Source organism: Fusarium subglutinans (genome assembly GCF_013396075.1).
Source record: "Fusarium subglutinans strain NRRL 66333 chromosome Unknown NRRL66333_c0000016, whole genome shotgun sequence".
NCBI lineage: Eukaryota > Fungi > Ascomycota > Sordariomycetes > Hypocreales > Nectriaceae > Fusarium > Fusarium subglutinans.
The window spans coordinates 106,824-120,075 of NW_023502079.1; the positions used below are offsets into that span (position 1 = coordinate 106,824).

Here is a 13,252-nt window from a genome sequence, read left to right on the forward strand (position 1 = left end):
CCCCTCCCCCGCGCTTTCCAACGCACAAAAATTTGGACCGAAATCGGCAGGAACCAACCAAGTCCCCTCCAGGCCAAGAACAGCCTCATCCTCTCCTTTCCATTTTCCAACGGCCGCCAATTTTCTTCCTTTGTCAAAGACAAATTCACTTTATCTCTCTCCATCATTAAAACAATCATCAAAACAACCATCAACCCATTACATTCAGAATCATCATCATCATCATGTCCAGCATTGGGCAAGTCTTCCGCGTGACGACGTAAGTAACCTCTATTTCCCGCCCTTCCTTGCTGTACCCCACCATCGACAAACAGCCCAGCTAACAAGTATCGCCTCGCAGTGCTGGCGAGTCACATGGAAGAGCTATCTCATGTATCATCGATGGCTGCCCTCCCGGCCTGGACCTTACAGAGGCCGACATCCAGCCTCAGCTGAACCGTCGTCGACCAGGTCAATCGGCCATCACCACGCCTCGTAACGAGAAGGACCGCGTCACCATTAACTCTGGCACCGAGAATGGCGTCACTCTCGGAACACCGATTCTATTGACCGTCCCCAATGAGGATCAGCGACCAAGGGACTACGGTGATAAGACCATCGACATGTACCCCCGTCCCAGCCACGCAGACTGGACTTACCTCGAAAAGTACGGGGTCAAGGCCTCGTCAGGTGGTGGTCGCAGCTCTGCACGCGAGACTATTGCTCGAGTGGCCGCTGGTGCTGTTGCCGAGAAGTGGCTCAAGGAGTCCTACAACATTGAGATCGTTGCCTTTGTCAGCTCCGTCGGAACCATCAAGCTTTTTGCTGATACAGACGCCATGAGCACCGATCCTGCCTTCCTCAGTCTCGCCGAGACTCTCACCCGCGAACAAGTTGACGAACATCTTCCTGTCCGATGCCCTGATGACGCCATTGGCCGAGCCATGGAGGCTCGCATCGCAGAGCTGCGCGACCAGCACGACAGCACTGGCGGAACAGTCACCTGCATCATCCGCAATGTGCCCTCTGGCCTTGGAGAGCCTTGCTTCGATAAGCTCCAGGCTAGCCTTGCCCACGGTGTGATGTCTATCCCCGCTGTCAAGGGTTTCGAGTACGGTTCCGGTTTCCATGGTGCTGAGATGACTGGCAGCAAGCATAATGATCCTTTCGTGCCAGCACCTGCTCTCGACGCCGCCACCCAGAGGACAGGCATTCCTCGCTCCAGACTCCAAACGAAGACGAACCATTCCGGCGGTATCCAGGGTGGTATCAGCAATGGCATGCCCATCTTCTTCAGAGTCGCTTTCAAGCCTCCTGCCACCATCAGCCAGGACCAGATCACAGCACTCTACGATGGCTCAGGCGAGGGTGTTCTTGCTGCTAAGGGAAGACACGACCCCTGCGTTGTGCCTCGTGCTGTCCCTATCGTCGAGGGAATGGCGGCGATCATGGTGGCCGATGCTCTCATGCAACAGAATGCGAGAAAGATGTCTACAGTTAAACCATAGAATGGTAGGAATGGCAAGGATAAGGGAAATGACAAGGACAAGGACAATGGCGATGACCATGACAAGGAAAACGAGAGGATCGCAAACGAGAGAATCGCAATTGAGAGAATCGCACACGAGGGGATCGCAGTGCATTAGATACCAAAACGGAGAGTATGAGATGGGACTTTTATTGACATGAGGGATGACGACTTTAGACTATTCTTAACTTATCTTTAGCCTTTCAATCCAAAGACTTGAGTAATCTTATAATAATGCTCCCAATGTTTGTGAATATCCTGACAAGTTTGGGACTGTACTGATGTAAGCCACTGTTTTTTATCCTAAACCTTGTACTATATTCTCCCGAAGCTCGTATAAGCTCCTTAGCAGTTGTACACAAGCCTCAGGAAGCAAGAAAATATAAGACTTTAGAGGAGAATGCTAAAATAAGTTTAGTAAAGAGGACCCTAAGCTTAGGTAGGCCAAAGTTACCTAAGTCTTTTTATCATTTAGGATCAAGGTCCTGAGTATTCTTTCCTCCCCTACCTACCTTAGACAAAGTCATTGCAGTATTGGGTGAAGATAGAGACGGACCAATAAAAGATAGCTGGGGATATTCCCTTTTCCTTAAAAGTGCCACATCATCATAGAACACATGTGAAATATAGTAAAGATAATTCTTTTCGTATTTATTTTTATACCCCTCGTATATGAACAAGCCAATGCCTCGTAACGCTTCCAATTCGATAATATCCCAACGCCGTAATGCATCAACTCCCCTGAACAACAACCACGTCTACAATGTTTGGGAGGTCCAGGGGTGTGGGTATCATGGCCTTTCTGAGACAAACAAAAACAAACTCCCAAAGGAAAAAAAGATCCCTGATCCAATCACACCTTCTATCATCTTATCTTGTACTTTTTAATACTTTCTTCCTACTCTTCTCCTGATTGGGCTGCAGCTGTTTCGCTCTCCGTCTCGGCTGTGGGCTTGCTTCGAGCTGAGTCTCCATCTCGAGCCATGACCATGTCCTTTTCAGCTTGAATAGCCTTTTCTCTTCGCTGTTCAACGTCTTCTCGGCGAATAACTTTTCGTAAACCCTCGCTTGCTTGGAGAAGACCGTCGATGCTGATAGCGTGCTCTGTCATCTGATGGCTGATGTATGTGTATATCCCGGCGGGTGTATTGCATTGTAGCAGGTTTCCCTCGTTGAGCTTGAGGAGGGCGAGGGCGACCTGGAAGAGGAATGTGCTGCCATCGTTGGTGCAGAGGACGACGTCCCAGACGCGGAAGAGAGCCTCGGCGCTGAGACAGTCGGTGAAAACGGAGAGGAACCACTGGAAAGTCAAGGCCTCGAGCTCAATGGATAGTGAGTCGAGATGTGCCGAAAGCTTGGGAAGGATTGCTGAGACATACTGTCGTAGCACCTGTTGATCTGCACGGGAGGCCATGAGTGAATGGTCGTAGTAGCCGTGCGGAAGGATATTCTCGATGATTGAGGTAAGAATCCAAAAGGCGTCCTCAGCAGAGGGCATCATGAGCAACAAGTTGGCAGCAATTAAATTCATGCCCTGACAGTATCCCACATCTTTGTTGCGTCTGGAGTACGCAACCAAGACCTCGTTCAGCTTCTTGACACCAGGTCCCTTGCGGAAAAAGATGTTGTCCGTCAAGGTCCTGTTGATGTCCATCTGAATCTGACTAACAACAACAGCATCGTCGTCCTCGCCAGTCTGAGCGACCAAGTCTTCGTAATAGCCAGGGACACGAAGGGCTGCAGCTCCTGAACACTCTGACCACACCTTGGCGCGATAGGTGACAGGAATACCGCCCAAAACCAGGGTTTTGAATTCGTTCCACTTGGCTCGTCCAACCTTTCCTTTAACGCCGAGGCCTGAAACTCCAATCATCTCACCATCGGCAACGCGGGTTTCAGGAAGGATCATGGCAGGTTGTTCGTAGCGAGCGTCAGCAGCAGATTTGGCGGCAGCAATTGCGGCCTCGCCCTCCCGCTTGCGTTCGGCGCGCACCTTTCGAAGGAAATCGTTCCATCGAACCGTCTTTTCACGCTGAAGAGCATCGTGGACATCGCTCAGTTGCTGTAGGAGTAGCTTGACAGGTTCGGTATCATCCTTGGTGAGTGCGATGGATGATTCAGACTGAGAGGGCCGTGAGGTCTCACTGTCAACTGCAGTAGTTGTGCTAGCTGACGGAATAAGACCGGAGTTGGTTGAAACAATTACTGGCTTGACAGGCTCGGTGGGATATAGCTCTGGCTCGGGTGTTTGAGCTCCCTCCATAACCTCGATGGATGGAATCGCGATACTTGGCGTGTGACTGAGAAGTTCGGTGGGAAACGTTGCGATCTTGAGGTAATCCGTCCATCTCTTAGCTTTGCCCTCTTCCGCGTTACGCTCTTCCATACTATTCAGGCTCTCAGGACGCCCCTCGCTCGACACACTTCCCTTGGGGCTGGGAAGGTCCTCTAAGGCGTTAGGTGAGATGCCACCTCGGCCGTTTGCCAGCATCTCCGTACGACTGCTCTTACGAATATGTCGAGCCACCTGCGCCGCCTCGCGTTGTCTTTTCTTGCGTCGCTGGTCGTATATGAATCCAAACCGATCTGTCAGGTATTCGCTGTTCGGAAAGTTGTTATAAATGTGTGTTAATGTTGGTGGCTGTGACTCTGGTGATCGAATAGCATCCATCTCCACAGGCCCATAGCTCTCTTGCCGAGATGACGAATTATCCGGAGGACTGCCTCGCATACTATCCCAAGCTTCTTGCCCCTGTGATCGGCCTGACCCTTGAGCAGATGGTCCTGGTGTCGCTTTACGCATCGCCATCAACGCCTTGGGACCGCCAGCGATCGACACTGCTCGAGACTGACCCGCGCGGCTGCTTGTAGTCGAAACAGCTCGGAGAGAACCACCCTTGTTGGAGGTAGTGCTCGCAGCACGGCCTCGAGACTCAGCCTCGCGTGTACTTATAGCTCCGCCCGCCACTAAACGAAGGGCCATGCTTGCGAGCGACGACGAGGCTTTGCGCTCACCAGTTGCGCCCGACTGAATGCTTGACGCACGGCTTGGGCTTCGAGTAGATTGCGCGTCTGGCGGGTTGAAGAGATCCTCCTGCAGCGTTGGTCGTCGGTCCATACTAGAGTGCGATCGGATGACAGCTGTAGGGTTTACTCCTTCGCCGTTCACACTGTTGGTACGGCTGCTTCGCTTTGCGGTCCCAGAGCCCCAGAGATAATCCTTCCAACCCTTTAGCGTGCCCTTGCCGCTGCCGTTCTCACTGGGGTTGCTGAAAGACTGGCTGCTTGCGCGGATGGTAGAGCCCTTAGCAACTGTCTCGCCGTACGCAGTAGCCACTACGGTATCTTGCATCGCATCGCTCATGAGGTCGCTTAATCCAGTATCCTCCCTCCGGAGTCCCTTGTTGGCCGCGCGTAACTCAGCCTCAACAGTCCGTAGGCGAGTTTCAAGATCCAGGTTAGAGAGGCCGCATTCTCGAATGATTTTGCGCAAGGCCCGTTCTCGTTCATCAGCACGGCGGCGCATATTGGCGATCTGGGCATCTCGTTGAGCGAGGTCTTCAGATATCTGTCTGATAAGTCCAATGGCGCCGTGCCGCGATATCAAGCGTTGAAGATGTTCGTCATCGGCGTTATGCAACGAGCCCGGAACCTTGCGCACCGGATGATCCTCTTCAAACAAGGCACTTCGCAAATCTGAGCCTCCGGTCAGATCAACTATCGAACTGCGCCCAGCATCCGGGGCCGCAGCCGGAGGAACGGGAGTGTCGTCGGTAGCATCGTCTTGTCCGCTGAGGGGATCATTGCCTGTACTTTCAGGTGAGAAGCTAGGAAAGCTCGTGAGACTCTTGTCGCTGGCAGCTATACTGCTCGCAGAGCTAACAGGCTGACTGGGACGTTTCCGACCGCGAGGGCCTCTGACAGTTGCGCTTCGGTTGCTTCTGGAGCTTCGGTTCGAGGTGTGGGATACGTGGGAGGCGTGCGACGCATATGAGGCGCTGCTGTGCTGGGAGACGGACCTCTGGAGTGACGACATAGGGTCGGCCGCTTCCATGGCCGTCGCCATAGCTGAAGAAATCGAATCGTATTGGGGGTTTATGCTTGTCTAGAGACAAGACAGGTAAAATGCTGGGAGAAAAAAAAGATGAAGAGGAGGAGAGCGAGAGAACGAGAGAGCAAGCAAGCAAGCAAGCAAGCAATCGATCAATCAATCAATCAATCAATCAATAATGAAGGGTGTGGGTTGCACAGACGAGGGAGGGTGTGCGATCGAAAAGGCAACCGAGGGGTTTGTACCAGGTACATGTGCTTTTGCAGGGGGATGAATGGAAAGCTGTCGATATGACATTAGCTAAGATGTGACAATGTTCATAGAATTGCGATGAAGAAGCGGGAAGCAGCTTTGAATAGGAGAAGCATTCAAAGCAAATCATTAAAAAATATTCTGTTGTCTTTGCAACCATTGAATAATGTCTTAAAATTACCCCCTATGAAGAAAGAGTCAGAGCAACCAAACTACGCCTCTTCAAAGTATCTGTACCCGTTACCAGGGTGCTTCATGCCCTTCTAAGTCGTCCGGGCTTGTTGCTCCTCCGTAAAACTGATTGGCTTTCCAGGGCATCATCTATCATTTTTAGGGAGCCCAAGTCGCCCTACCGCACTAACCCGCTCTGAATTTCTAGCAGGCATTGATGGGAGAGGCGATAAACACAATCGTCAAGATGAAAGGATGTTGCTGATAGACAAACCATTTCCCTAATTCACGACCACGCCAAGAAAAGCTCCTTTGTTTTTTTAACAAATACACTATTTCCCTATCGACCTCTCATATCAAAATGGTACCTGACGCCCGTCTCCACGGTTAGGTTTTTCCTTTCCCTTTCCCTAAGCCCAAGGGGCACCACCACCACCAAAAAAAGCTTGTTATCTTAAACCGCCAGCGCCAAAAGCTGAGCTCAGACATGATCACTTATAAGCTCGTGCACAGTGAGTGAGGTAGATTTCATCTCCAGGGCCATCCCAGCTAGACTACGCCTGGCCAACAGCCCGAAGATTCCCGCACCCTGGACAATTCCAGAACATTTCGCATCCCAGCCCATGTCTGACTCGTCAGTAAAACAACATGTGGCTTGTTTCTTCTTCTTCTTCTTCCTCTGAAAGGAAAAGAAAAGAGTCAGAAATATGTTTGTTATGTCTTGTATCACGCGACCATTGTCCAGCTTTGAGAGCCTGATGAGCAAGCAACCTTGATAGCTTTAAAGCTTGGTAACTACACTCCCAGAATGGAGTGCGTATCTCTGACGTCGATGAGGCTGCAGTGATCAGCGCGACTTCATCCTGCAGCCAATTAATATTCTGATACAAGGTACCTCGCCCTTGAAGATTACCGTCCGTGTCGTACCTGATACTTTACCGAGTGGACGCGTTTTGGGTTGGGCTACAACATCATCCGCATGACAGACCAGGCTAAAGACCTCCCTTGTCAATGCGTCTCGTAATTAATTGTTTGACCCTTCACTTCACTTCACTTCAGCTTCAGTATCCATGACTTCTCATACCATGTATGTATTCATACAGCTCATGTCCCCATAAGCTACCTTATGTAAGATAATTACTCGTAATAGTTAATCCCATAAACTCCTACCAATGCCAAAATCCAGCCTGGCAATGCCATCTTCATTCATAATCCGTTTTCCTACCCCTTTATTAAGGGCCATTCCCTAGCCTGCCTCTCGCTCCCTTGATCTGAGAAAAAAAAGAAATCAAAACCAATCAAAACATTCCACAAACGCCCTTCAAATATGCACAGCTCAAAACCCCCTTCTCGCCTCTTGAATTATACACTTTTGTAATGCCCCTTAGGCAAAGCTGTCCTCTGCATTCCAACGGCTGCTTCGCATCGTCCCCATTGTCTCATTTTCCGCCGTTACATCTTTGCAAGGTGAAGAATTTTCACCCACAAGTGTCTCATCCGGCAGCAGGCCCTCAGCAACCAGTGTCTGAAACACGGCGTCTTTGGCTAGAACCGTCTCTCGGTCGATGCCGAGGCCATCCAATTTTCGTAATCGCTTGCAACTGGCCACAAATACAATTTGGTGTAGTCGTCGCCGTAACTTGGTCATCTCATCTAGTCGGCTAGAGAACAGTTGGTCTCGCTCGACATCTGTGTCAGGCAGCATGAACGGATCAACGTAGCCCTCACGATCCACAGGAACTAACATTTGTGTTGGCGCATAGAAACCAATCGTAATAGGATTGTCTCTCAGATCAAGCTGAGTGAGGTGTGGAAACTCAATAAGCAACTCCGTCACCATGGTAGAATCAGCCAGTCGGTTACCTGCCACCAGGAGCTTCTTGAGTCGTGGAATGAACCGGAGTGGTTCCAGGTCTCGGATCGCGTTGAAGTTGATGTTCAACGTTCGGAGGTTAGGCATCAGCTGACCAAGGTTGTCCGGCAACGCCTGAATCCCACAGTTGGCGAGCTCAAGAAGTTGCAAGTTGAGAAAGTCCACTGTAGGCTCAAAGGTGCCCAGGTAGTTGCCAGAAAGGAAAAGTTTGCGGACTTCGCAAGCTGAAGAAAGGAAGCCAAGGTCGAGAGCCTTATCTGCCCGTTGCTCCCTGAGACTCAGGCTGTCAAGCTTTCGAGCTCGGCCGAAGCCACTCAACTCAGTAATGCGGTTACGGTCAGCATGTACTGAGTGTAAGTTGGGCAGATTGCTGACGTCCAAACAGGTAAGTTGATTATCGCTCAGTTCCAACTGTCGAAGCGTTTTGATACACGATGGCGCCACAAAGCTTGTAAGCTTGTTCTTGGACAGCCTCAATCGTGACAGAGCGGGAGCCAACTCGAGGTTCCGGACCGATGAAACCCTGTTGCCTCCCAAATCGAGTTCAGTGAGGCGCTCCATCTTAACTCTTGCAAAATCAACCTCCTCGATCAAGTTGTCTCGGGCTCGAAGAGACAGCAGTCCATCATGGGTATCGAGGCCGTCAAGGCTCGTAAGTTGGTTGTTATCGGCCCTGATGCTTCGCAGATGTACCAAACCTTTGAGAGCAGAAAGGCTCTTGACCTCATTACCAGAGATATCCACGTACTGAAGGTTCATCAAATGATCCCAAGATGTCAACTCGGTCAGCATATTTTGTGATACCTTGAGCTGCCGAACACTAGGCGGCACACCATCCAAGTGTCCCAGTGCATTCTTGGAAGCATCTAGTGTTACTAGCTTGCCGCAGAACTGGTCCAGCATGTGCAGACTTCCCAGCCGCTTCTCGTGAAGATCTAGTTCTGTAATGTCTTCCCAGTAAGGCTCATACGGCTCAACCTCACTAAGCTTGTCCACAAGTTCCCGTATCGTCATGGACATGACCTTCTTAGAACCATCTCCAGTGGCCCCGTGCCGTCGACCCATAACATAACTAACCTCGAAGCCGAACGACTGATCCGTATTGTTGATAGTAAATTCAGACAAAGGGCTAAGGGAAAGCTTTCCAACATTTTGGCCGATCATGACACTGTCATCCGTAGGAGTTGGGTAGAAGTTGTTGTTTGGCGTTGGGTTTACAACGAAGCTGAGACTTGTGCGGCGGCCGTCGGGTGTTTTGTGACTGACGACGCTTGTGTCCCCAATGATGCTAACTTGGCGCTGGTCATCAATAGGAAGCTCGATTGTGCTATCCTCATCTTGCTCGTCAATCCGCGAAACAGGTCGAGGAACAAATGCTGGGCCATTTCGTGAAGGAATACGGTTACTCCAGCCCTGGCCATTACCACCGTTCTTCAATGCTGATTTTCCAATGCTGGCATGGCCTGGCGACTTCCTAGGTGATGAACTGTTGTTGAAATGGCCACTGGGAAGCTCAGGATCATCTTCAAGGTTGTCCAAATCCTCTGCCACCACCACATCTTGTATGATGGATGCAACAGGCGAAGAGAACGTGATGGTGAGGTTACGTTTCTTGGTGGTCGTCGAGGGAGTGCTGTTAGCCTTCTCGTCGTGGAAGCTGCTCTCATCTTGGCGAGATTCTTCGAGATACAGCTCGGAATCTTCCATTACCCGGGCATCTAACTTCTCGAACTCTTCTCCGACAAGGCTGTTCATCTCTGGGCTCAGCTGCCCATCAGGTGACAATGTCGTGAAGCCTCTGGCAGATTGGAACTTTGCAAACTTGGATGGGCTTGTGGGCGACCTGGCCTGGCTTGGGCTGCCAGCCGCGTTGCTCTTCTTGGCGGTGGTGAGATGGAGGTTCTGCATCTCTCTCGTCAAATCCACAGACAAATCTGGGATACTGGCGAAAGGATCATCCTCACTGTCTGATGGAAGAATATTCATAGGCCGCCGAGTAGGTGTCTCCTTCTTCTTGATCCAGATATTGTTTTGCTTATCGAGATACATACTGCCCACTCGATCCGGGATAAGATGTGACACACTTTCGGGCATGATAGTTCTTCGGGTCTCAGAGCCATGCGAGGACGTTGTAGGATAGGTTCTATTTGTCGATACCCCCGATGACTGGGAATGATAGTCGCGTGAGGGACTTGATGGTATCGCATCATGAGCAGGGCCGGCGGACAATCGAATGTTAGGTGGATCGCTGATGACTTCGTCTTCAGTGTTGTATGACAGCTCTGATCGCTGGCGAGGCGCCTTCTTAATTTCCTGCTCAATTTCTTGATCGGCAAGAATTGCTTCCTTGACCAGGCCCATGGATCGCATAGACAAGGTAATGATGTCTCCCATGTCGCTAAACTCCTGGTACTTCCTCAACCGCTTGATCAGCTCTGGATCCTCCTGATGCTTGGGTGGTCTGGGCATCGGGTTTCCTTCACGGCTTGGAGGACGAGACAAGGGCTCATTCGTTGACTCCTGATAAGAGTCATCGAGGTCATCCCCTTCGGGTGTGCCGTGCTCAGCCTCCGATTCTTCCACACTTGAGAGACCTGGTGGTCTCACTTGGTTGCGGATCATGGCCATGATTTGTGCAGCCTGGTCGACAAAGTCCTGAGTCCTAATAGACGGCTTACGGTCAACCTCACTATGGCCATCCGTAGAATAACCCACAGTCTCCTCCTGCAATGCCCGGACAAGAGTCCTTTTCGGCTTTTCGTGGGTTACATCATCCTCCGAGTGCATGGTCTCGTTCGGCTCACTACGCTGGGACGATCCACGGCTTGGCGTAGGACTGCGTGGGCGGAGAATGTTTCTCATTGCAAGCACGTTGGGGTTCGCAAGTTGGAACTCACTAGGTCGTGCATCCTTGCGTTTCCTTCCCATGATGGACTGCATGTCGCGGCTGGCGGACTCCACTCCTTCTAACCTATTTTCTCGGCCAAAGGCAATGTCGGAACGATGTAGCGTGCGGCGACGCTTTGGCGTTGGATCCTTGGACGGAGACGTTCGAGGTCTCTTACCCTCTGATCCGCTATCGCGTTTGGGGGTATTGACATTGCCTGGCGCTCCCTTTGCTGGGCTCAGAGATTTGCTGTGGATGTGACTAGAACCCGAGGTTGTCCTGTGGTGCTTGCTACCAGACGAAGATGTGGACTTGCCCCGGCGTCTGCGTACGAGTAACTGGGCGTCATGACTGGGAGACGCTACCTGCTCCGGATGTTGAAGAACTGACTCAACTGGTGGAACATCTGGTGACTGAGGGGCATCATTCTCCTTGTCGGAATAGACTGCATCTCCTTGAGAGGCATAAGAAACTTCCTCACTAAACTCGTATCCTTCAAGATCTCCAAGGCCAAACCGACTGAAAGATCTTCCACCGATAGGCCTGTGAGTCGTTGTCGGCAGAGCAGGGCTAGACATGGAGTCTCCGTATTCGTGAGCGGGAATATCAGACTGATCGCGAGGAGCTTGAGACCCTGAGGATTGCCGGGAAGGGGTACCTGACATGCCTTCCTCGAATTGACTGATACGCCGGAGCAGTGTTTGGTTGGTAAATGTATCATAAGGGCCAAAAAGCTTGAGAGGACTTCCGGCAGATGGCGCACTTCTGCCCTGATTAATCTGCTTCTTGTCTGGACTGGGGAAAGGAGCTCGTGGCAAGGACGGGCTAATGTTGAAGTAGTCGTTTTGATATGGGTTGGTAACTTCCGTTCTTACGGAAGGAAACTGTTTGGGAGTGCTGGCCTGCAGGGACTCCTCTGGAAGCATTCCACTTGTGTCAACGCCCAAGCCAGGGCTGAGATCACGATAGCGGAATGAACCATCTCCTGATCGACCCCCTCGTTGGAGGTTCAAGAATCCGCCTTTTGTTGCATATTCTTCAGTATCCTCAGGAGAAGCAGAAGCTTCCGGGTTAGGCTCATCAAATCCCGTCTTAGGGTCAACTGCGGGATCTAGCAGCATTTGATTAATGCGCAAGGCTTCGAGTTTCTGCTTCAATCTGTCTGCTGGCAGCTCAATGGGCGCAAAGTCCATATTGCCGTCCTTGTCGCTCTGCTTGCCGATAAGAATGGGACTGAAATCTTCATTGCGAATCACGCTTTGGCCGCTAATCTTTCGAACGCTACCGTTCGTCTCAGAAGGAGCGCTTAAACAGCTTTCATCGCGATAAGACTCGTCTCGGTGTCTTGAGGGGGTTTCATCTCGAGGGCTAGGTATACTGGACACCATAGAATCTTCCACATTGAGCTTGTATTTTATCTCTCTTTGTGCACGTCGGGGGCTAGGGCTCGGTGTAACATCGTTTGGATAAAATGGCTCTTGGTCCTCAAGTTCATCAAGCTCGTTGAGTTGACTCAGATCTGGTTCGAGGTCGTTGCTGGCAACGCGCTGGGAATATGACGGTGGACTAGACGGCATCATAGAAGATTCCAGGCGTCCCTCTTCGTCTGCATCGTCACCTGAAGCGTCGGGCGGTCTGAACATGTCTTGTAATCCGGTCGCAGCTGAACAAAACAGGTCGCGCTGTTCGCCATACTGAACGTCGCCGTACACCAGTCGTCTCTTCCACTCTGGTGTATCCTGTTGCCTTCCAGGTGACGATTTGTGTTGAATAGTGTTATGCACAACAGAAGCGCTCGTGGAGGCAGAGACAGATCTACTGGCAAACCTCCCGGGTGGAATTTTGGAGCCTTGTGGTGATGGTCTAACGATGCGCTGGCTCGAAATGTTGATATCATTCGCGGTGCGCTCGCTAAGTATGTTGAAGCTCGAATCGCGAGCAGCTGGCGATAATTGGGGTCGTGAGCCCAACGTTCTACGCGGTATCCTACTCGGCGTCTCTCTTGGTTTTGGCTTGGGTTCTTCGGTATCTTTCAAAGGGGGAAGTTGAATGGCAGAGGAATCGGATCTGGGCTGAGAAACCCAATCCTCGGACAATGAGTCCAACCAAGCGTGCTCCATGGTGTCACCCTGGAAGCGCAAATCAAGGTGTAAAAATGTCAATGCGAAGCCATGAACTAAACAAAAATCATAGGCGGCGGTTGGTGGGGTCGCGAGGTGATGTGTTTATGTTGCAAGTGTACAAGGGACGACTCAAAGACAGAGCCCAGGAGGAGAGGAATGAGAATGCTGAGGTGAAGATGTTTTAAATCACAGGCGAGAAGTAGGGTTGTTGAACTAAGACATGGGGTCTCGACAAAATATTTAAACAAACAAGCACATGCGAAATACAGATCGAGAGACGACGTTGTTTGCGCGTATCCTTGAGCATTGGACTTTGGAGAATCGAGATAAACAAGACCAGGGTCCTTGATACGGTTAGAGCCGTTGCTCTGTCAACGGTGAGACCCAC

The 13,252-nt window shown here is 51.0% G+C and overlaps 3 protein-coding genes across 3 annotated transcripts; 1 reads left to right on the plus strand and 2 right to left on the minus strand.

The window, feature by feature from the left end:
• Positions 1–224: 224 nt before the first annotated feature.
• FSUBG_1853 (chorismate synthase) lies at positions 225–1,487 on the plus strand (the record flags this gene model as incomplete). The annotated part of the gene is made up of 2 exons (XM_036679563.1): positions 225–259; positions 341–1,487. 2 exons carry the CDS (start codon positions 225–227, stop codon positions 1,485–1,487), a joined length of 1,182 nt encoding a protein of 393 aa, XP_036542496.1.
• Positions 1,488–2,405: 918 nt separating this feature from the next.
• On the minus strand, positions 2,406–5,573 carry FSUBG_1854 (TBC domain protein; the record flags this gene model as incomplete). Its single annotated transcript, XM_036679564.1, has 1 exon — positions 2,406–5,573. One exon carries the CDS (start codon positions 5,571–5,573, stop codon positions 2,406–2,408), a length of 3,168 nt encoding a protein of 1,055 aa, XP_036542497.1.
• A 1,792-nt stretch (positions 5,574–7,365) lies between these two features.
• Positions 7,366–12,861, minus strand: FSUBG_1855 (Septation initiation network scaffold cdc11; the record flags this gene model as incomplete). The annotated part of the gene is made up of 1 exon (XM_036679565.1): positions 7,366–12,861. The coding sequence occupies one exon, from the start codon at positions 12,859–12,861 to the stop codon at positions 7,366–7,368; it is 5,496 nt and encodes a 1,831-aa protein (XP_036542498.1).
• Between the last annotated feature and the right edge of the window lie 391 nt (positions 12,862–13,252).